Source organism: Chironomus tepperi, unplaced genomic scaffold (assembly GCF_022539635.2).
Source record: "Chironomus tepperi strain 1889 unplaced genomic scaffold, CSIRO-AGI_Ctep_v1 contig_362, whole genome shotgun sequence".
Lineage (NCBI taxonomy): Eukaryota > Metazoa > Arthropoda > Insecta > Diptera > Chironomidae > Chironomus > Chironomus tepperi.
This window is the reverse complement of record NW_027226484.1, coordinates 35,351-59,583: the sequence shown is the minus strand read 5'-3', so window position 1 is coordinate 59,583 and position 24,233 is coordinate 35,351. Positions and strand designations below refer to the sequence as shown.

At 32.1% G+C, this 24,233-nt stretch overlaps 1 protein-coding gene across 4 annotated transcripts in view; it reads left to right on the top strand.

Moving 5' to 3' along the window:
* The window catches only part of tai (taiman), a 161,044-nt gene that overhangs the window by 120,952 nt on the left and 15,859 nt on the right, over window positions 1-24,233 (top strand). For all 4 annotated transcript variants that reach the window (XM_070646423.1, XM_070646422.1, XM_070646425.1 and 1 more), the window contains exons 3-4: window positions 17,249-17,441; window positions 17,568-17,726. In XM_070646423.1, coding sequence (XP_070502524.1) covers window positions 17,249-17,441; window positions 17,568-17,726 — 352 coding nt within the window. The remainder of the gene's footprint in view (window positions 1-17,248; window positions 17,442-17,567; window positions 17,727-24,233) is intronic.

Below are 24,233 nucleotides of genomic sequence, written 5' to 3'. Positions count from 1 at the left end.
AGTTTTGGTGGGATTGCAGCAGATGCAACTATGTTTGCAGATTATAGTGTAAATTCGGAGAATATTGTTGATGACATGTGGAAATTATTGTGCATTTATTTTCACTTTAGGGTGATGGGGATGTGCTTAATTGATGTGATTTATTGGATTTGGATTTTGGATCTAGTTTGGTGCTACTTATGAATTGCTATGTTTCCATTAAAGATGCGGAACTGATTAACCTCAATTCTTGCAATTTTCATGATTCTAGATCAATTTTTGATGACTTTCAATCAATTTGATCAATTTCTTGTCATTTTTTTAACATTATTATTAATTTTGATCAATTTTAAACGAACTTGATCAATTTACGGTCATTTTTTGATCAACTTTTAATAAATTTGACCAATATTCAATTAAATTTATCAAATTCCGGTCATTTTTCACCAAATTTGATCAATTTCTGTTCAATTTGTTGTCATATTTCGATCATTTTTGATTATTTTCTGATCAATTTTGATTTTACTGGTCAATTTTCATACATTTTGACTATTATTTGATAGAATTTTCCATCATTTTGACCATGTTGATCAATTTAACACCATTTGGATGCTAAACGGTACTACAAAGCCAAATATGTGCTAACTTGGTGCTATTATCAAACCAAATCCATCAATATATTGACCTAACAATGAATTTTTGTCAAATTTCATACACGTGTACTTTCAGGGTCAATCTATCCCAATCAAAAATGAATGTCGCTTCCAAAAAATGCCAATAATTGAATATAGTTTATGACAGTTAATGTAATTATTCCATCTACAAACAATGCAGCTCAACAATAATGATTCTCCATCCCAAAAAATATATCAATTTTCACTCCACATGTCCATATTCCTTAATCTATTTACTCTAAATTTCATTATTATTTACAAACATGTGCATTATCGCTAACAATTCAATTAACCAAAATAAAATTATATTTATTTATCAATAGAAAAATTCAATTATCTATTAAACATCACTATCAATTTTCATCCATCCCCATAAGCTCCATATTGTTGACATAAATGTTCATGTCTGAAACTTCTGTCTCACATTCATGAAATTTTATTTTATTTTCGAGCCATTCGAACAACAGCAGCAAAAAAAGTATTGACAAAAAATTTATTCATCAGACGTATGTCTCAATCCACAAACACGTATAAACTCTTTTGTTCTGTTAATCAACCACGGATGGACGATAGGAATAGAATAAGAATGAAGCCTTTAATCACTTTGCAATGGTCTCTGTCTACCTTAATATTCCAAAAAAATATATGAACATAAATTTTTGTGTGTTATGGCAAGGAAGCGTTAGGCACAAAAAAATATGCAAAATTAATGAAGTCAATGAGTTTCATGGCATGAGGGCGAGAGGAAGGAATGAATGGGAATTTTTTTAAAAATGGCTCCCGATGGATCAATAAAATTTCATAATTTTTGTGGCATGAAAAATGAAGAAATATTTCGAAACGAGTCAGAGATATAAATTGTATGGCAAGGATGGCTCATATCGAGGTATCATCGAGGCTCATGAAGCCAAGCATGTATTGAGGGGTGCGAGGGGCTTGAGGGGATTGAAATTTGCAAGAATTGCCAAAATTTAAGAGAAGTTTTGTGAAAAATCCAAGCAAATTGAAGAATTCTTTGCAAAAAATGTGGGTGACCCCCCTTCCTACACCCCCAGCACCCAAGCTCACATTCAAAATGATTAAAGTAATTTATGACTTTTCATAATGGGAAATGTTTTTTCGAGCACAAAAAAGTTTATTTTTTATTTGAGGTTATGATATGCCTAAGCTTCGACCGAAGCGTGAGTTTTAATCCTACGCTTACAAGGCATGAAGTATTGAGAGCACACAAAGTGAAAATTAATTTTATTTAAAAAGGACAACGGATGGAAATGAATCATTTTGGTGTTCTTGAGCATTCAGAGCAATGAAAAATGGATGGTTAATTAGACAGAAGCAAAAAGTCGTTAGTTATATATTTTCCACAACTTAGATATGGAAAACTATTACACAAATGCGACAAATGAAAGCGAAATAAATCGAATTGTGTGTCATTGTGTGAATAAAAATAAAACCATTTAATATATTTTATTGCCACTTTCGTTCTATATAGCATAAAAAAAATGCAATTATAATTTTTTATGAGCAGTTTTTTTTTTGTGCGTTGCTGGTTTTGATTGTGATAAACCACAGAACTTGGGGAGTTGTTTGTGCATGGTGTGTATTGGAATGCAATTATAGAGCCATTGGATCACTGTCACTGTATAGGGCTTTATGTTGGCAATTGACAAGCTGTACCCTTACTAACAATGTCCATATTCACCTAAATGACAGTGTTCATGAGTCAATTCAAGCAATATACTAGTGTACACCCAAGTTTGTGAGATATAATATGAAAGACATGAAGAATAATGCATCGGTTTGAAGATAATCAGCTATTGGAGCAATTTTGGAGAGACTGAGTTTCATAATTGAACTGTACAGCCAATCTGCTAGCCTGAGAGACAAAATAATCCAGTTTACTGCTATTTTGAGTCCAACAGATGAGCATTGTGTTAGGAAATGCAATTTTTAGTCATTTTGAGCCAAAAAAATGGCTTTAGCATATAGAATCCTACATCTAAGTGTCACTAGACATGCTTCTAATATATTCAAACCCAAAACTCCTCCCAACACAAACCTCACAGACATCACATCCACACAAACCCATATAAATTTCTATATCCATTACGAAATAAATAACAGATACAGCACAAATGAAAAGTTTTAAGTGAGAATTTGCTGGCTATTCTCTTTTTATTTTGCAGAACTAGAAATGGATATTACGGATATTAATCATAAAGTTTAATGGCGTCATCTAAATACGGAAAATTGTTAGCGCTGAAGAAAGCTAGGTCAAGATTGATATCATCAAATGTTGTGTAATATTGGGACTGTATCACACGAAGTTTTATGAGCTAAAATATGATAAATTTATTAAGAAAAATCCAGCTTAGTAATCGAGAAAGTTTTGGTGCCTATCGCATATTAATTGGATTTACTTTGAGTAAATTAGTTGGAAATGAGGAAGGTTGATGACTGATTTGAATACACAGAATGATTATTTTTAGTCGGAATTTCATGATCAGCTGATGAAATAGTTCATCAAGGTTAATGAAATTCACCATAAAACTTGTCAATCCTCAATTAAATTTCTCACAAAAATCTGGCCATAAATTTCGTCAATTAAATTTTGAATATACACAAAGTAAAGGTTAAATATGTACACAACCAAGCACCGCTTAAATGTGATCGGTATATTGAGCAACAGCAAACAAATTTTCCACCCAATAAATTTCCCAAAAAAAAGTAGACATCAAGCTTTATTTCGAACACATTTTAACCAAAAAAAATAATAAAAATTATACAAATTGTACCGCAAATATACTAAATAGAGTATTTGATACAGAATTGAGTTGATTACCGCAAAACACGGATATTTGATTGTGAGTACAAATAAAATGTTTATTGCCTACATTTGTCAGATAATCCAATAAAGTCCATAAATTTATCTATTGACGTTTGATTTAGTCCGCGGAAACAAAAAAAAAAATTTTAATTTGTATTTTGTGGATGTCATGGGTGGATGTTGTGTAAATATGTGCAAAATTTGGGAAGAGTTAATGTAATGATTGAGGAGTTAAGGGAAAGTAAAGGTACATGTGCTTGATTGGACATCCTTTTATTGAAGTAAAGCTTTCTGTTGTCGATACTAAGAATTGCAGATTTTTGTTTCGGGATTTGTCAAGATCAAGACTTCGCGATGCATCCTTGTAGTCTTGGTTCAGATCTCAGCTTCACTCTTGGTCTCAGCCTCAATCTCGATAGTCAGTCTTGGTCCAGATCTTAGTATCAATAAGTAGTTGAAGCTGAGACTTCGAGAAGCATTGGTTCTAAGGACTATGATTGACATCGTAGAGGAATTGTTACAAATCTAACACTGGAATAGAAGTATTAGGACAACATGGCATTTAGACAATAATATCTGTCTATCCTCTAAGCCAATTCATCTTCAAATTCCATAACATTCCTGAAATTTCTTTCGAAATCGCGATTTCGACGAATTTTCAAGATCGACATCGAGATCGAGACCGAGACTGGGACCGGGACTGTGATTAAGACTACAAGACTATTCTTCAAAGCCTAGGTCTCACCAAAACTCAAATTATCCCTGGAATCTCCCCTCAATTTAAAATTCAGCTATCTCTTAAATTCCAATATTGAGAACAACACAGAAGATCCTCGAAAAAAGACACACAAAAAAAGATACGCCATCTGTACATGAGAATCTATTTTTAAAGTCATTACTTTCTCTCGATTTACGTGATTTCACAAGCGTATTTTATTTAGCAATTCTGTTATCAAATCATGTAAAAATAAATACAGCAAAAAAAAAAAAAAAAAAAAAGAAATGAAAAATTATCGCACAAAAAACAAAAAAAAATATTCAGTTTGTTATTATTTCATACATATGTATGAATATCATTACCCTTCACACAAATTCCATATAGCGCGACGATCACGAGAAAAGAAGAATTGGGTCAACTGTGAATAAAATATAATAAAATTAAAAAAAATGAGAGAAAAAAATTGCAAAATCGCATCAATGAAAAGCGCCAAAAAAGCGTTCAAATGACACAAAAAAATTATATTCATGATTTCCCTTTTTAAGCAGCAGTTAAGCAAAAAAAAAAGTTATGAAAAATGGATATTTTACTATTTCAGTGGATTTGATGAATAGCAGTTTAGTAAAGTTTTTTTGTGGGTACAGTGATTTTCAAGGGGAAATTAGCAGCTGTGAATTTTGCATTTTAACTATTGCTGACAGTAATTGAAAATTATGCAAGCTACCGAATATGCTTTATGAAGACAAATGAGAATAAAGAGAAATTGAAAGTGAAAGTGAAAGCTACAAAAAAAAAGACGGAAATTGTGCGTAATAGAGGCTGTATTAGGTGCTGAATTTCTAGGAAAATGACTATGTAATTAGAAATTTTTTTTAAATGTGATTTTTTTTGGTGAAATCTTATGATGAATCTAGACATTTTTCATTCATCATAATTTGGTGCTGTTTTTAGAATAATCAAAAATTTGGAAGCTATGTAGGAATTATGTGTTGAATAAGTCAAAGCTTATAAGGATTGCATTATATAAATAAAAAAGTTTATTCTAGACTTTATGGTGTTGGATGGTTGTTGCAAAATTGTTTAAAAAATACTTTGAAACGTGTCATTGGACATTTTGAATTATGAGCTGCGTCACGGAAGTAGAGAGTTTCTCATACTATGTTACATGATTTACTAGTGTCAAATGTGTGACGATATACCTAATTTTTACTTTATATGAGATTTTCTACAAAGCAAACGACGTAGAAATTAACAGACTTGATGAAATTCGACATCAAGTCAGTGCCAAGTCAGCCTGGAACCAGATATTCGGCCTTCTCTTCGATGTGTGCCTTTTAAGTGTTTTCTGGGTTTGTTATGTCAAAAAATCAATGAATTCGAGAAATTAGTGAGTTTTAGAATTTTAGATTATCTTTCAAATTTCAACTTACATCAACTGAATCCTAATCATGTCCTCCTACTAATGCGGCGAGTGTCTTAAATGTCTAAAAGTAGAAAACTTGTGTACAATGCGGCACCTTTCATTTTATTACATAAAAGTTGCTAAATTGTCGTTTAAAGGGCAATAAGATGCCTTAGTGTCATTGTCTTGACCTTGCCCTTCTTGGATAAGTCATCTCAATTCCCAGACAACCTCATACTTTCCCAAAAAAGACTAACTAAATTCCACAATACCTCCAACTCTGCCAATCCAAACCAAACACATTTTTTTCGGCAATAATGATCTATGAGTCAATATAATTTTTAAAATTATAAGCACATTAGTGTTTGTGTCATAACAACTACACGGCATGAATAGAAATTTGTTTTTTCGCGTGAAATTTTTGTGCGAAATAATAAAAGAGTTAGAAAATAACAGCTTGAATTCAATGTCTATATTTGAGTCATACTTTATGCAATTCCGAAAACAATGTAGTTTTAAATGAAGGATTTGCCATATTTGTTTGTGAAGGATTTTCTGAAAAATTATAGCTTTATATATTTTTCTATTACGCAATATTGCTAACAAGAATCTCATTATTGGGTAAATAATTGATAATCCACCCTTGAATAACCCTTACGGTAATCTTCTATGCTTCTCACTTCACATGATGTACGCTCTATGTGCAAATATGCTGGCTAAACTAAGCAATTAGCCATGAAACGTGGCGTACAGCCTTCGATAAAAACTAATTAGTACAAAACAACAAAAAAAATTTTTTTAGTTTAAGTAAATATTCAGCATTTTGTAAAGTTATATGGGTTCCGTGAGGTAATTTAGGTTATCTAATAAGGCAATGCCGCAAAAAAAAGTAATGTTAAACATGCTCATTGATAAAGAAAAATATGGAACGTAATTAGTCATCATAAATCCTTCCGTTCCTTGGTGTATTCTCATCTCACAATGATAAAGATGACGCCAGCATCACCATCAAGCTATAGTCATACATTATATCTGTATTAATTAATTATAAGCGCATGAGGATAGAAAATTTTTATATACTTTTAATGAAATTGTCAACGTGGTTATCGTTATTTTTAGAATTCTGTAATATTTCTTACGTTCCTTTATATTTATGATGCGCAATAAATAATCGTCAAGTATCTCAGATTTCAAACTTTACTTCCCAATAGATATCATGTGTTTGAAGCTTAGACTGTGCGTGTGTGACCTACTTTTTCGATCAATTTTTCACTGTATTGACGCTTGTGTCTCAAAGCTAGGAAATAATTTGCAATAATTTTTTTTTCTCCTAACAACGAGACTCACGCATGTAGTCAAGACCAAAAAACTTTGCGATTTCACTCTTACTTGCTTGCCTCACATCACACAAAAAGTCTTTGAAAAAAATTATTTTTTTTTTTTCTCTTGTTTGTATGTATCAGTAGTGAGCTCTGTGCGGTTTTTCATCATTGACCCCAATTCACTGAACACTTCACTGGCATGTCTGTAAATAAAATAAATGAAATTCGCATTTGAAAAATAATTTTTATTTTCTTCTCCTTCTGTTACTTCTCGTTTTCACAAAAAAAAAAAAAAAAATGAGGAATTGTTGGCTATTTTTGGGGATGATTGTAGATTTTTCGTGGATATCGTTTTTGGGTCACAAATTGGAATTGCTTGTTAATGATGTGAAATTGAGTTTTGGGGCAGTAAAAGGTGGGAAGACACTGTGATTTATCATAGGTTGTACCTTAGTGTACTTTCTGGACAGATTTATTTTAACCATAGCTTCTTATGAAGTCGCTTGAAGCTGGCTCCATCGTTAGTTATAATAATGACCAAACGGGGTCCATTGGGACTCTGTATGGATTTAATCTGGAGTTCCTTTGCATAATCATACTAAATCTACACCTTAAATGACAACAGCTTGTCTACCTCAAAGAATCTTGAATATAACACTACATAATTCAGCTTGCCGTCCTTAATAATCTGTCATCCAAACCACCGATCACGCCACCATGTGAATACCCTCATTATCTATTAGGATACACAACCAAATTCAAAGCCTGTCCAAATAAATCCACAAAAACTGCACCAAATCCGATAACAATAGATGTAAACAATTGTCAGCGGATTGCATAACACACAAAACTGAGTCACATGGGATTTGATATTATTTAAAATAAGACCGTCAAAATAAACATGAGCAGCACAAAAAAAATTAGCGCGCGATAAGAAAACTAAAATAAAAAAAAAATGTTTATATCTTGAAAAAAAAAAAGCTTTATAAAAATGTACACAAGAGAAAAATGAGACTAGCTGAATGTCGAGGTCGATAAAGGAGGAATTAAAATGATGTGTGTGAGGCAATAAAAATATTTCTGCGTAGTAACATTGATCCACAAACTTGCCCGTCGCGTTAATCATGTGTGTAAGTGCACGAGCAAATAAACAACAAAAAACTGCATTTCGCACACAGTTGCAGCTATACAGAAGAGGAAAATGTATATATAAAATTTTAATGGGAGTAGTCCAAGTGCAACGAGTGATTTTTCTTCTTTTTGTGGGCCAAGAAATTCTTGATTTATTTCCCGATTTCATTGTCTCATTAAAGTCACGTCTGAATCATCTGATGATACTTTTTTTTTCGACAATCTCGTCTTGTTGATGTATCTAAAACAGCAATAGAGAGACCTTCCGTCGTGTGCAAAAAAAAACACTTTTTTGTATATACACTTTTAAGCTTGTCTGCGTTTGTCTATTTCTGTTTTCTCATTAATCGATTGCTTAATTATTGTTTTATATTCCCATCTGTGAATAATTTTGTAGCTTAACAATTCTTGAATCTTTTAGAAGAATTAGCAAGGCTAGAATATAAATATTCAATAAAAAAGTTATAGAAAAATCATGGATGATGTAATTTTTATTGGATTTGGGATGTTGTCTTTGTGGATGGAGTCAGTTGTGGGAAACCTTTTAGTTTTCGGGGGATCACCTTGGTGGTAAGCTTCGCTGCACACATCATACAGTTCAAAACATTTTCAAATATTCCTCGTGTGCCACAACACACAAGTTGCCCACTCCTGACATAGATTGTACTTTGAGCTTTTTTTCTGGCTTTTTTGTTCCAGAGCCTTTTGTTTGAGGTGCTTAGGAACTTAAGATTGATAGATGAGTTGAGTTGTTGGATACTGTTGAGGTTTTATTGGCTTAATAACTTGATTATGACTTTTGGAAGGTGATTTTGGAAATGTGTGACATTCCAAGAGACAGCAGAGGTTCAAAATTGTCTAAATTTTGATGTAAATCCTCAATAGACAATTGGCATACTCACTTAAATGAGCGTATTGATGAGTATATTCAATTGATAGAATCGAGTATGCTCAATTATGTGAAAATATTAATGAACGTGCAATTTATGTTCATTTAAGAACCTTGATAGTTGACTTAACAAGCTGTAGATCATGAAAATTAGTATAGAATCTGAATTACGGGGTTCAAATCATTCAGATAGCAACTAAAGCTGTCTCTATTGCTGACTCTTACTTTCAATTCATCGTTGGTTTTTGAATGTGGCCTGAATGGCACCACAAGCTGTCTCTATCGCTGACTATTAGTTCCAAATAATCGTTGTCTTTAGGAAGTTGCCTTTTGTACCTATTTGTGATGAATAACCCTAGCATTCTCATGTAAATCAGCTTACTTATAAGCATACTCAATTAATATAGTTAAATATGCTCAATTTTGATAGAAAATTCATCAGCATCCTCTTTGTCTGTTCAAGTAAGACTTGGTTCTTCTATAGAATAAGAAACTTTCCAAATCACCAATCCCAAGCACAATCCCAAAAACAGTTTTTGAAAGTACCTGACCTATGAATCTTAATTGATCACCAAACCTAATCTTGACACATATTTCTCATGCTTTTTTCTCAAAAAAATTGACGCGTCATGTAAACTTTCTCCAAAAAATGTAAAAATTATCACCCATCAATCCCTCCTTCAAAAAAATATAATAAAATTTGCAACATCATATAATCATACCTTAACTACTCTCATAATTACATACGCACCTGACAACAAATAAAAGAAAATAAAAAAATGCGAAAACCTCAGCTGAGCTATATCCGTAAGCTATTTCTAATCTCTACGAGAGTGAAGAAAAAAAAAACCCACGACTTTTACAGCACAAAACATCAATCAAGTGTAAAGAAATGAAAAGAAATAGAAAATAAGAGGAAAAAGTAACAATTTTTGTAATTTTTTTTTTTTGGCATTCGTTAATTTGAATGTGACAAAAGGCTGATTTGAAAGCAAAGAGAAATCTCAGCGTTTTTTTAGGTAACTTTCGCTATTACGTTTAGTCGATGTACAGTTTAGAAAGGGATTTTCGTTCGGTTGAAGGCGGAATTGGATGTGCGTGGATATAAAAGGAAATTGTGATTTTCTTATCGACTTCTGAGCTTGTCATGCTGTTATGTAATGATTTGATATGCATATTATTTATTTGATATCAAATCCAATAAAACAAGTAGTCACACACATCAGAGCATCAACATATTCTCGGATAAATCGATTTTTTCATTTACTTTTTTGATGGAAAGCCTGGGGGATATGTTGAGTGGATTTTTAGGATGAATCAATATGAAACATGACAAATTGATGCTATTTGTATGAAATTTAAGAAGTATATATGTTTTATGAATTGTCAGTGACTTGCTGGTTTTGGGTATCAAATGATGAACTTTTCATTGTGTTTTGTGTGATAAGAAAAAAAATTGGAATGAGCAGTTTTTAAAGGAAGTTGGATGATCTTTGTTTGATATTTCTGATGACAGCAGCATTATGATGTTCAGTTTGATGTATGATTGTGAATTAGGGTCGGGTATTGTTTGTAGAAATACACTAGGACTCAAAAATCCGGTTACAGGAAGAAATGGCTCGGGAATGGGACATGCTGACGTAGTTATGGGTTTACAGGCATCATGTCAGAGTCATATCGATCTAGTGCTGGATTTTGGGTCAATTAAACGATTTGTGATATTCAGGAATACACTAGACTGCCAATTAAAGCTAAAATCCCAACTCTAACTCAAACAATCTTCAAAAAACTTCAAATTCCATCCTGAAAAGCATCTTATTATCCTCCGTTTCAGTGCTCCACTCCCAACATCAAAGGAATTAACACACATCATCCCCAATTGAGTGCTAATTTCATCCCCAAAGTACATCTTCTTTACATTCCTACTTAAACATTTTTAAGCCACATCCTGTTATTAATTGATTCTCTCATTCTATTGATTTCTGTTCTATTCCACAGCAATTCCAATTTTATTATTGCTTCCTTTTGCTCACAAAAAAAGCTTTGATGTAAAAAAATATTTTTTTTTTGCTTCATTCTTCTTCTGTGCTGCTTGTGCAACATAAAATTTAATTTTTTTTTCTTTCTTCTCTGCCTTTTTTTGCTACACGATTTATGTGTATACATGCACACTTATACACACACATAGATATAAATTTCTTTTCAATTTTCATTTTCATATGCCTCATTTTATGCTAGGTAATGGTTTGGCTGTTGAATAATCTTTCGTCTGTTCTTTCAGTTTCATTGTCCATTGCTCTTCTCGTTTTTCTTTTTTATTTTGCGCAATTTTTACTTTTTTTTTTCGTCTGTTTTCTTCTCAACATACACCGGAGTTGGAGCAAGAGAAGTTAATCGACTTTAGTCTTTCATTTGCTTCGTATGCTCCTCATGGACACTGTTGCCAAATTTTACTTATCTTGTGTTCTTTATTCATACTATTTGCTTTTGATGGACAATAAAAAAAAAGAGTGTATTGAATGAAATAAAGTAAAGAAGAAGTGCTTTATGGCACCGGGAGTCGTAAAAAAATTATTTCCGCTTTTATATCAATCGAAGAAACATTTAGGAGAGTTACAATGTATTGGATGGTGATGTATGGTAGCTTGGAATTATTGATGTGATGCAATTGGATGCTCTGAAAGGTTTATGATGAATGTACTAAATGGTAATGTCCAACTTTTATGAGAAAATGTTCAGAATTTGATTTCTATTTGAATGTCAGTCATTTTCAATGTTGGGCAAAGGCTGCAACAAAGGAGTATAGTGACAAAGTAATTAGTGATCAGAAGTAAGATGCCAAGTAGAGGCTAAATGTCAAGCAGTTGCTTAATATGAACTATTTGGATAATTTTCTGAACAAGTAATGGAGTTTAAGACATTTTGAAGCTGTGGATGGATCATATAGCTCAAATACGACAAGTTGGTTAAAAGATTCAAAAATCTGGCAGATCCAAAAATCTAGGCCGGCGATACTTTAGCATGATGCGAAATTTAAACCGAAAATAGCCAGATTCATCCCTAATTGGTGTCAAATAGGATGCTAAAAGCTCCAATTTAATTCATAAAATCTCCAGAATCACTGATTCTATTATCTCTTATCCTATAGTCTATGTTCCTGATCCGTTCCTTAATCCAATGTTGTCAAGAGCTCTAATTTCATCTTGGATCCCTAATTAAACCCAAACTCTTTGTAGACTGCTTCAAAAAAGTACTTAATTACTTTTTCTTAATTCCTTGAAAAACACACAGTATAGAAATGGCAAACATCCAGCCCCAGCGTGGCGCTGACCCAAGGACAGATTTTATGAAATCCGACTTCAAACCAGAGTCAAGTTCGAGTTTTTTCATTGACCGTATTGATCAATTTTGATTAATTGCCTTTCTTAGATGGTACCTAAAGCTGGCTTAATCGCTAGATTTATCGCTGACTTTTGTCTTGCAATTTTCCAAAATTTCCAATTTTCACTTAAATTTCCTCACAAAACTCCACAAAACCTCAATAATTATCCTTACAACCTGTACTATAAACCTGCAGCAATCTCTATAAAACTTATTTATTACCGATACACGGATAGTGATTGAACAACAACAACAAAAAAAAATCATGTCAAGTGTAATGCATGCACATCCATGTATTATTGGCAATGTCAAATGTTCGACAGGCAATCAAATGCCAATCAAAGACTAAGCTATGCTATAAAGTTTATTTTTCATGAAACATTATGTAATCAACGTAAAGACTCATTCCATCTCTTTTTACTTCTTTTGTGAAAATTTTCCGTTGAAATCTCATTGTGTCTGTAACAGAAAAAGAAATAAAAGAAGCATAAAAAGAGGAAAAAAAAAAATTTTTTTATGTTTGCGATGATATTGAAAATTGCATGGCTTGCATAAGTGTATAAGCCGCTACTGTCACGATTATAGCACGGTGTATATATACGTCTATATACTCAAATACAAGTCTTTTTTTTAAGGAAATTTCCATTTAGTTGCGGCTGTTTAGCTTCTCTAGTGACTCTGACCCACTGACACAATTCATTTTCAATGATTACTTTACATTCTTACTCATTCACACACAGTCATAGCTTTAAGCTCAAGCTTTTTTTATATTTTTCGAGGTCTGACTATACATAATAGTCACTATTATTCAAACAACAAAAGTGGATTCACTTTTATTTCAAATCTTTTTTTTTTATATTAAATAAATAAATAATAATGGAAAAATTATTCACTTTCCTTTGTCAGTTGCTGTGTCACTTCTATACTTCATGAAGGTAAATTTGTAATTTTGTGTGTCTGTGTGACGTCACATGACACAACGCGTTTGCCACGCATTTGAAAACTTTCACTTTTTTTTTTCATGCCGCGGCTATTAAATGATTTCTGGCTGGTTATGGATTCAGAGTTTCTTTTTTTTTTTGGTCAATTACATCATCAACCGTATTTCCTATTCGTAAAAAAAAAATTCATTACTTCCGAAATGAAAATATCAATTATGTACGGATTCCGATAGTGTACTGTACAAACTTATCTTATCAGCTACAAAACAAGAATATATTTAGATGTCTCGTGGCACCAATTTTTTTTCTATGTGTACACTTTTATTTTTTTTTTCGGCATTGCCGCTTTGTTATCAATTGTGTTAACGTACGACGTAGGTGGCAGACAACCTATTTATTTTATTTGAGGAATTTCAACCTGATGCATTTTTTTTTTTTCGTATTAATTTTAATTGGATCAGAATGAATAAGAGAGAGAGAGAGAGAGGGAGAGAAGTTAACGACGATGATAATCCTGTTGAGTGATTTATGGATGTAGATTTATATCAGTTTAAAATAAGTTTTAATGCTACTCATCGTAAACAATGAAAATGTTGTTTGGAGACAGGTTGGATGTTGGGGTAGATGGGAATTGTTGGCGCATTTATGGATTGATACTGTATATTTGAAATTTTAATGGTTAATTACAATTTGAATTTTTAACGGTTATTTTGAATTTGAAATTTTAACGGTCATTTTGAGTTTGAATCTTCAACGGTTGTTTTGAATTTTTACCTTTTGTTTTGAATTTGAATTACTAAAGTCCTTCAAAATTTGAATTTAAACCTATTTTTCAACATTATTGGATATTCAGAAGTTGAAATTTTAACGGTCTTTTAAAATTTGAATTTTTTAAGTATAATTTAAATTTTTATTGAATTTTTAGAGGTTGAAATTTGAATCCTAACTAACTTATTTGTTGAAAATTTGACTAATACCTCAAAATTTCCATTTCTAACGACAATTCAAATTGTAAATTCCTAACGGTCATTTAAAATTTGAATCTCCAACTTTCATCCTGAACCTGAATTTATCTCCCCAAACTGCTCTCCCATTCTTCCAACAACCTTCCCAGAACATCCTCAAACGATAAAAATTACGTATCCACAGTAACAACATTCTCATGATCGTTATGGTAACAAAAGGAGGCAAAGAAAGAAAGAAAGAGAGTCCATTGCAAAAATGAGGCAGCTCATTTGTTAGCAGCGATAATCTTTTGATGATTTGTGCACAAAAAGGGGAACTTAACAAATCCACAACACAAAATCGATTGACATTATTTTTATAATTCTCGACTTAAAATGGTTAGTCAATTAATAATGAGATGAGATCACGCACAAGAAGTTAATTGGGCTCAAAATGATTAATTTATTATTAGGGTTTTTGGGTCCAATATTTATAGCTACGATAAAAAGAGGTTTGGCTACATTCGGAAGTATTTTTTTTAAAAATATTTTGAATACATCTAATTGGATTCAAATTATTTATTCAATTGTTTCCATTAAAAAAACATCTGAATCTATTTCTTATTCCCGTACCCAACAACAGTCAGGCATGTTTGAAACTATGACAAAATTGATTAAAAATATCATAATTAAAAAAGACATTCTTCAACAAAATAAATGAGTATCTGCTCAATTTTGGCCTGAGGGACTTAAACTATTCATCTTATGCTGTATAATTAGCTTAACGATTAATAACTGCTAATAGTTGAGGACGCAATTTTTGTTGACTTTTTTTATTTATCGACTATTCAAATCATTTATTAATTATTTTGTAATAAGAAAAATGTTTTATTTTGAGGATAATGGCTTTTGAATTTGGGTGCTGTGACACACTTGTACTGTCTATAAAAATAATATTGAAGCATTTCGTGACTCGTGTTTCTTGTTGAGGTACTTAAAATGCTGTCAAATAATATTTGATTAAAGGATTTTTGAAGCTGTTTTATTTGGAAGGGAAATTTAAGGTTCTGGCTGAATTTTTGAGAATTTTTGACGGATAGGATGTCTTGGGGAGAATCGGATCTGGACCTGAGTCTGTTTCGATACCAATTAGTATGCTTACTAGCTTAGGGTAGAGTATTGAGCCATATATAGTCAATTCTGCCATTTCGAGAGTAAGGCCTCTGTGGCCGAAGGATTAGGCAACAGATCAGATACCCAAATCACTTATTTGTGAGTTGGTGGGTTCGATTCCCATCAGAGATCGATTTCTCAATCATTATACAGACTATTGGCGACATGGGAAGGATATTTGCACTCCTCATGACAACTCGCTAGGATTAGGGCTGTATGGCTGTTAGATGCAGGAAAAGAGGGTGTTTATCATGCCTTACATGGCTGTGCAACCTCTATTTTGCCATGCAAAACAGCAAAATCCCTCAGATCTGCCAAAAAACACCACAAAAGCTGTATTTGCTCATTTCTTCAAGCAAAAAAAGTGAAATTTTCTACACCATCCTCTTCAATTTACTTTCTAGTCTAATCATCCATTGCTTAAGCAATTAAAATTCAGGGAATGGCTTCATAAAAATTAAACAAATTCCAACTTCCTCCTTGAATTTTAAATAGCAAATTGAATAAATTATGAATTCATATGCAAATTTCACATAAAAGCTCAAACACACAACGCTAAATACTCAAACACCATCGCATCCCGAATTCCCTTAAAATAAATTAAAATACATCCATTTAGCCATCATCAAATGATGATTAAATAGCTTTAGTAATTGATATTTTATGCTAATTTATGCCTTTAAAAAATGGAATTTATTGCGAAAGAGAGACAAAAAGTTTAGACCTGCATGGTTGATAAGGCTTAAGTTGAATCTCCATTTCTATCTATCTATGTACACATATTGAAAGACATACAGTATCTTATCATGACTGTCACTCCAATTTCTGTTTCGTTTACTATTTATTTTTGTTATAACCACATTAAACTTGCTCTAAATAATATTTTTTTATTGTTATATTGCCACAAATAATATATATTTCGTGTACATGTGTATGTGTCATGTTTAACAACAAATTTCATGAGAAAATTATTATTATTATTTATAACAAGTATAGAAAAAAAAAAATTGGAAATGGAAATCATCTAAATGTAATTTGATTTTATGTCAAAATGTTTAGTATTCGATATTACAAATGTATTGAGATATTATGCGACATATAAATGAGATCGACACACATGCCGCAAAAAAAGAAATAACTTGATATGAGTGGAAATGATGAAGGAGACGAAATTAATTTTTTTCTTCTCTTTTTTTCGGTTTCTCTTACTTACTCTTGGACACGCTGTTGTATTGAATGTGTGCCAATTGCTTAGTGCGTGCGGGGATTTAAGTTTGTTGTTGGCTGGTGCTGCGTTTTGAGATTATTAATAAATTTTTTGTGGTTTGTGAATCTGTAATAGACATGAATGTCTGTGAAATACGTCATTGTGTCCAATAATGCAATTAAATTGCATCTTATCAGCATTCTCTGCATTCACACGTAAGGAATCTCTTTAAATTACAAAATTGCTAGACTCAGTAAGTCAGGGATGTAGCCAAAGGGTGGGGGGTCCGTCGCTTAACTCCCCTCAGGGGGGGGGCCTGACTACACCCCTATATCCACCAAATGGCTATATTGTAATCAATAATGTATGATATGTGGCTGTTTACATCATACACTATTCAAAATAACTTATAAGACGTAAATCCATAAATTAATTGTAAATTTACATAAATGAATGCCTGAACGTTCATTACATTGAATAAAAAAAATATATATATTTACTTCTTGCGGGTACTTGTATGATTACCTAGCAATACATCGCCACGTTTTTAACGGAGGCAGAAACCTTTAAAATTCTGCAAATAAAAAAATGGTCAACAACAAAAATTAAAAATAAATTTTATAATTTTCAAAAATAATAATTTTCTTATGTATTTTATAGGCTTGGCCCACGTGAACTCACTCTACCCGTCGACTGGATCAGTGAAACTTTACCTCCAAATAATACAAATTCATCAATCGCTTCAGCAGCACAATTGTCACAGCAGCAGTCAAAAATAATGAATGTGGTAGTACCAAACGTGGCATGTACGCCAGCTGCTACTAAAAAAATACGAAGAAAGCCTGAAAATAAGGTGAGCATAGCTCGTGGATGTTTTAATAAGATTTATACATACTATGACATCTGTTTATCATGTCATGCGTATCATAAATACATTTTACATGCAATTTTAAAATTCTCTTTTTTTTGTGTCTTTCAGCCTCAATCACAAATTAATAAATGCAACAATGAAAAACGTCGTCGCGAACTAGAAAACGAATACATTGAACAGCTGGGTGAATTTTTGCAAATTAATAAGCGGGATATGACCGCATGTAAGCCCGACAAAGCTGCAATTTTAAGTGAAGTTGTTAAAAAGGTGAGTTAGACGTAAAGGAACTAAAAAATTTATTATTTAGCCGTCGGTTGATGTTAGAAAATTTATGGCTTGAATGTGAAAATAAAATTGCGATTTTTAAATGCAAAACCGGCTCAGATCCTTACAAGACAAAGTTCAATTTCTTCTTCCTGTAAAGCATCTTCAACTCTTTACCAAGTTCACTTGAATTCACATAAAAAAAGGCAAACAAATTGCTCATTTTATTCATAAAAATTGATGCGAATCAAGCAATTAATATAATTGTATATACTCAAAAAGCAATCGAATATTCATTAGACTTCTATATAAGCAATTGATTTAATTTAAATTTATATGAAATTTACTGTATCAATTGTTTATCTATAAATAAGTTCTATGAAGTAATTCTGACTTATGCGACTCAAAATTTGAATCTTTTGAATCTTGATGATGTCATTTTTTGGGGTATTATTTCTGTATATTGGGTATTACTATTCAGACATGTGTGGTGTTATTGAGAGTGCAGACATCTTCCTGGATAGCATACAGTGGTGAATTTCATGTTTTAGTATCTTATTGGGCAAGAAACTGTTGCCACAATGTTGTCAGGAAACTTTACGTCATTTTTCGTCCATTCAATTGTACAACCCCGGGAGACACGTTATGATGCCATTCATTATGACGTCTAGAAACCCAAAAAGCATTATAAAAGACATAATACCATGATAAATGAGTGCATTCAATACGTCATCGTTATTATGTGATGCTTGGAAACGTTGCCCAATGCTTTTGAGTCTGAGATCATCAAATATGTAATTTACCAAAGATTTCTCAACAATATTCAATATTTTTTCATTCATTAATGGAAAATTGAAGTTATTCAAACGAGATCCACCACTTTTTGAGATGGTCAATAAATGCATGAATCTCATTATACCCGAGTGAAGCAGGTTGTTATTAGTCGACTCTCTGTTTAGTAATGATCTTGGCATAGAATGGCAATTTTTAGATATTAAAAGTTTTCACTAGTCAGTTATCGACTAATCGTAGGCTATTCTAGTCGGGTTAGTTCTACTTAAATTGCCTGAGTGATACAAATGAAGAAGACTCCACCTTGCAGCTTTTAGGGTTCCCCTAAAGCTATTTTATCACACGAAATCAAAGCCAGCTCCATATGGATACCAAATAACATTCATATGGATACAACATGAAGGAATCTTTCATTTAGTGTCAATAAAAGTGGTTTAGCGGAACCACTTTATCTCTGTTGCGGAACCTTCTTCATTTATGTCACTCGGATAATCCAAACATCCTCTCACCTATGCTATTTCATAGATTTTCATTGATTTTAAATTTAATCAATAATAAAACCATCTTAATTAGCACTATAAATCCCCAACAGCATATGTCACATTAACTCCAAATACCTGAAATTATGAATCTATAATAAATCGATATTAAGGCACACAAAAAAAAAATTTGCATCCAATTTGAATTCCTCATGAATTTTTTTATTCATTCATTTATTAAGTTAGTCGACTGAAATCGAGATGACGAGGTGTCGATTGTTGTTGACATTAAAACTAAAATATTTCATGGCTTTTATTTTTTTTTGTAACAGTCACGAGCTATTGGACTCTTTATTTTTACTGTAAATTTTTGCTTGTTTAACGATTGTATTTATGGTAAAAAGGGAAGGAACGTGATAAATTTTTGTAAATATTTTATTTTTTTTGCTAGATAAGGAAAACTAATTTGTAGCTTTAAACCCTCAAAAATTCACTTTCTTTGGTTATGCCATTTTGCAAAAAAAAAATTCCAATTTCATGCTCGATTGAACGTCTGCTTGCATGACAAGATGTTACTTCCGATTTATTATACATATTGCATATGTCATCATTGAGCATAACTTAAATTAAATTAGGTTAGCATTAATTACCAATTGCTAATTTATGACTTATAAAAATTAAGCTTAAAATCCAATTGCATTCTGTTTTGCAGGAAGAAAGAAAGTCGATCGTAGGAAATGGAATTAAAATGGTTAATATCAAACACGTTTTATGGTTTCCTCGATTCTACTCGATTTTACTTCATTTTAAGTCATGTTTGTGTTTGACTGTAGAATGCACACATTCATATAGTTGTGCCGACAAGTGAGGAAGAGAAGCAGAAAAATCAGAAGGAATGAAATAGTGTCTGTAGTTTTATATATATATTTTTTTGGGTTATTGGCCTGTATGTGCGCATTTTTACTGGACTAAGAGTTTGAAATTTGAGTTATTTTGGCGATTGCTTTAAGATGTTGGTTGGTTTTGGATATTCTGAGATTTTTTAAAATATTGTGTGACTTTTGGAATTGAAACTTGAGGAATCTGGAGCTGATAACTTTAATTTTGCAAGTATTTCTGTGATTATCGCATTTGTTGCCCAGAAACTCAGCTCAACTTTTAGAAATTGACCAAAATTTCCATATTTTCTGGACTTCATCCTTGTCAGACACTTTCCAAAGCATTCTCAGCTCAATTCATCCAGTTGTCCACAAAATAGTGACTCATATTCCAAAAGTCACAACTCAAACCATTTTATATCCACATCAACAACCACTTCAGAAGTCTCTCGTCAAAATGAATTTCATTTCATTCATTACTTCCACAAAATACAAAAAATTACGCATCAACAGGCATAGAAAAAGAAGAAGACGAAGCGAGAATTCAGTAAAAAAAAATTGAAATTTGATGTTTTAATGCTACTGTATAACTGAAGGTAGTGCATTACCTCCATCCTTAAATTACATTTTGAAATTGTGTATAAATTACACATTGTGCATTTAACATTGCCAAGGAAGTGGAAGTGATGGAGCATCCTTTGAGGCAAATGAAAAGGCAACAAACTTGAAATTAATTTAAAGAAAAATCAAAATAATGAGGCATAAAAAAGTCATTTTTGCGCGTTTGATCAAGAATTGCTATCAACACAAAATGTTTTGTGTGACTTTATAAATATAGAATTCTCATTAGAGTAAGCTTTCGTATGACTTTTTTGAAAGAACCAATCTCGAGAGAAATTTTGACAACATCCTGAGCGACATATACTATTCATGGCAGTCAAATGGAAGGCTTATGGCGTTTAAGTGGCAATTTATATGTTGACTGACACTTGGATGAAGGGTTTCCCGAATTGTCAGTCTCGACAAATCCTCAGAACTGCTTCCGAGGACGAAATTATCCGGAAAGTCTCGATCTCGGTCTCATCAATTGAAATCTTTCATTGGATGTCATGTGGCCACCATTTGACTACCAATAATAACTTGTACCGATCGGTCATGCATCATTTCATATTTTCCAAATCGTATTTCCAAATTTAGATATTCTTAAAAGCAACAAGAGCATCCATACAACTGTCCTAGAACATATACCCAATGTCACGTACGAAGGATTAAATTCCAGTAGTTTAAACAATTTATTTCAATATAAACCTCGAAAACTACACGATTAATTCACTGAATTAAGCCTTATTCATCTTCTACCTCGAGCTTCCTGTATTAAGCCATCCATAATGTTAGAAAATATTGATCGAAAATATTCTTAATTATCTAAAAAACTAAGACAATACAAAAGCTTGACTATTATTTCGCGAAATATTAAATCCATACGACTGCTTTTAAGACAATACGAAACTTTAACAATGAAATTATCAAGATATATACATTAATCATGAATTAAATTCACTTTTTTTTATGTCTTCGTCTTTTGTCTTTATTCTCTTTCTTAACTCAACTGAAAAAAATTTAGATAAAGTACGGGCTGAGATGAATGATATTAAATTGTCGTGAGATACGTAATAAGAATGAGAAATGAAATAGGAAATTACAAATGATTTTAGATGATGAAATTGGCTTTTTAGTGACACGATGCTTTTTGTTTGTGGAGCGAATTGGAGATTGTTGGGAGAAAATGCAAATATTTTGCTCGGAAATAGTGAAATTTTATTTCTTTTTTTTGGTGATATTTCCGCTTTTTCGCAGCCTAACCTTAGTCTAAGTGACTATTTGAAAGCACTAATTGATTCCTGTGCTACACAAGTCTCGATCTAACAAAAACTTGAACTCGCATCCATTTGGAAGCAATTCAGCTTTCTAAAGAAACCAGGTTTCATTTTGGTGTTGCTACATTTATCTGTATTTTAGATCCAAACGATCCGTAATGGAGCCTTCTTCATTTGTGCTTCTCGGAATTTCTCATTTCAAAAAAGGATTATGATAGAAATCATGACCGGAGGATTCTTGGTAAAATAAGGTATCAACTTATATAATTGATATTTAATATTCCCTTTTGTTGTCATTTATTTATCGTGTTTAACGAAGGGTGGATTTTTTTAAGTGACAAGAGAAGTAGGAGAAGGGTTGAAAATTAAGTGTAAACTTCATGTGACTGCCGAATAGCTCACTTATTGAGGTTTGAGTCGATTGGACAATATCTTTTTGAATTGAGGTTCAGGTTCGCTCTTTAGGTTTATATTAGAATTGCAGGGTATCAAAGGCGTATCAAGGGGGTGATTTTAGGGGTCAAAACGGTTCATTTTAGATAAATTTCTTAAATTTGTCAATCCTTTTCTCTGACAATTCTGAAAAAACTGTCTAAATTTTCGAATTTCAGACAAAAAACTCAAACTTGCCCTAAAAGGATTTCTGACTACACCCCTAGGAGGGAATATCAGTTGAATATAATACACTGAGATATTTTCTAAAGTACACCAATTAAAACCAGTTCCAATTAATAATTAAGAATGAACCTAAATTAGAAAACTATACTGTAAATTGCAGTTAACACCCTTTGTCTCCCAATTCAAATCACCTAAGAATCAAAAGTGCAAATTTCACTTCAAAAATCCATCTAATTATATCCAAAGACATCACATACTCCATCAAAAAATTACCAAAAAGAAATATTCCAGCATCAATTTTCAATAGATAATCAAAAATAATAAAAAATCAGCAATTCACATTCGATGAAACATTCTGATTGCAAACAGTTCACACGTAAATTTTAATTCAATTTCTTCTGAGCATTTATTTCTTTTTTTTTTCATCTTCTCCGCTTCTTGAAATAGAATTTTTTTTTTGTATTAATAATATTATATTCTGTTTTGCTACACGAGTAACGTCTACACAAGTACACTTAATGCACACACATAGACACAGAAATCTAAGTGAATCAAGATTTGATTTATTGCTTGATTTGATGAAAATATCTCTTATCAAAAGTGATGCATTTAGCATAGTCGTAAGTGATTTTGAACACAAAACAAAAAAAAAATTCGTCGCTTCCATTTTTTTTAAAAAAAAAATCGAGAAAATAAAGCAAAATAGAGAGAGAATTAAGGAGGAAAAGAAGAATAAAGGCAGAAGTAAAAATGAAAATGAAAAAAAGAAATTATTCTCGTAGAGACAGATTGCATAACGAATTGCGCTCCGCGTTGAAGCATGATGAAACTGGATTTCTTTATTTTTTTTTATTCATTTTATTCTATTTTCCATTTCAATAATATATATAAAAATATATATATTGATATTAAGGCTCACGTTTAAGTGTTCTTTAGATGTATACACTGATCTCACTTTTATTGTTCTTTTTAGAGCTTATGTTTTAGGGTTTCATGAAGTTATGATGGTGTGAGATTTGCTTATACTCTGGTATAGAACTTATTACGTTTTGCTTAGGAGCCATTTGCTGTATGAATGTAGAGAATATTGAAATTTTGATTCTTTTGAGTACCAGAATTGTTCTAGCTCATCATAGATTCTCGCATTGACAAAAATACGTTACAATTATTCATCAACTGGACATTTAAATGCCATCAGTTAGTTAAAACGAATTTTTGTGGCCTCGGGATTGCTTTTCTGACAGATTGTATGTCCTAATAGCTCAGGTCAACTCTGATTTCGATAAAATCGATAAAATCTCATTCGTTTAGCACCTCTATATCATCGTATAAGCAAAAGGACAAGTAGTTGTCGTAATCAACTGATTTAGATCCATTTTTACGGCTAAAAATGCAGTTTGTCGTATTGTGCAGCTCGGGTTCGTGGTCATACCCAGATGATGTTTTATAGAATTTCAAACTCATTTTCAAATTTAGTTCTATTTCCTTTCAGATGCTTACTTGAGTTGAAATTGAAAGTATTCGGTTATAAACCTTATCATCACTAGCCTGATTATTGGTACGACACCTATCAGGTCAGGTTAAGTTGATGATAACCTATCAACCTACCTATCAATCTACCGTATTCCGGGTGATTACTCAAATACCAACAGTATATTTAGCGGATTCAGCGATACCACTACAAAATATCCACTAGACATCTGGTCAGCTTCACTGTCAGCTTTTACCCTTCCAAATCCCCCTTTAATTTAATACAAAATTCATAGCAACATCAAACTTTGTCATTAAAGTATACAAAACAATTTCCCAGAATGTCTTATGTTAATCATATTGCTGAATATACTGTTGATTGCATGTCCTATCGAC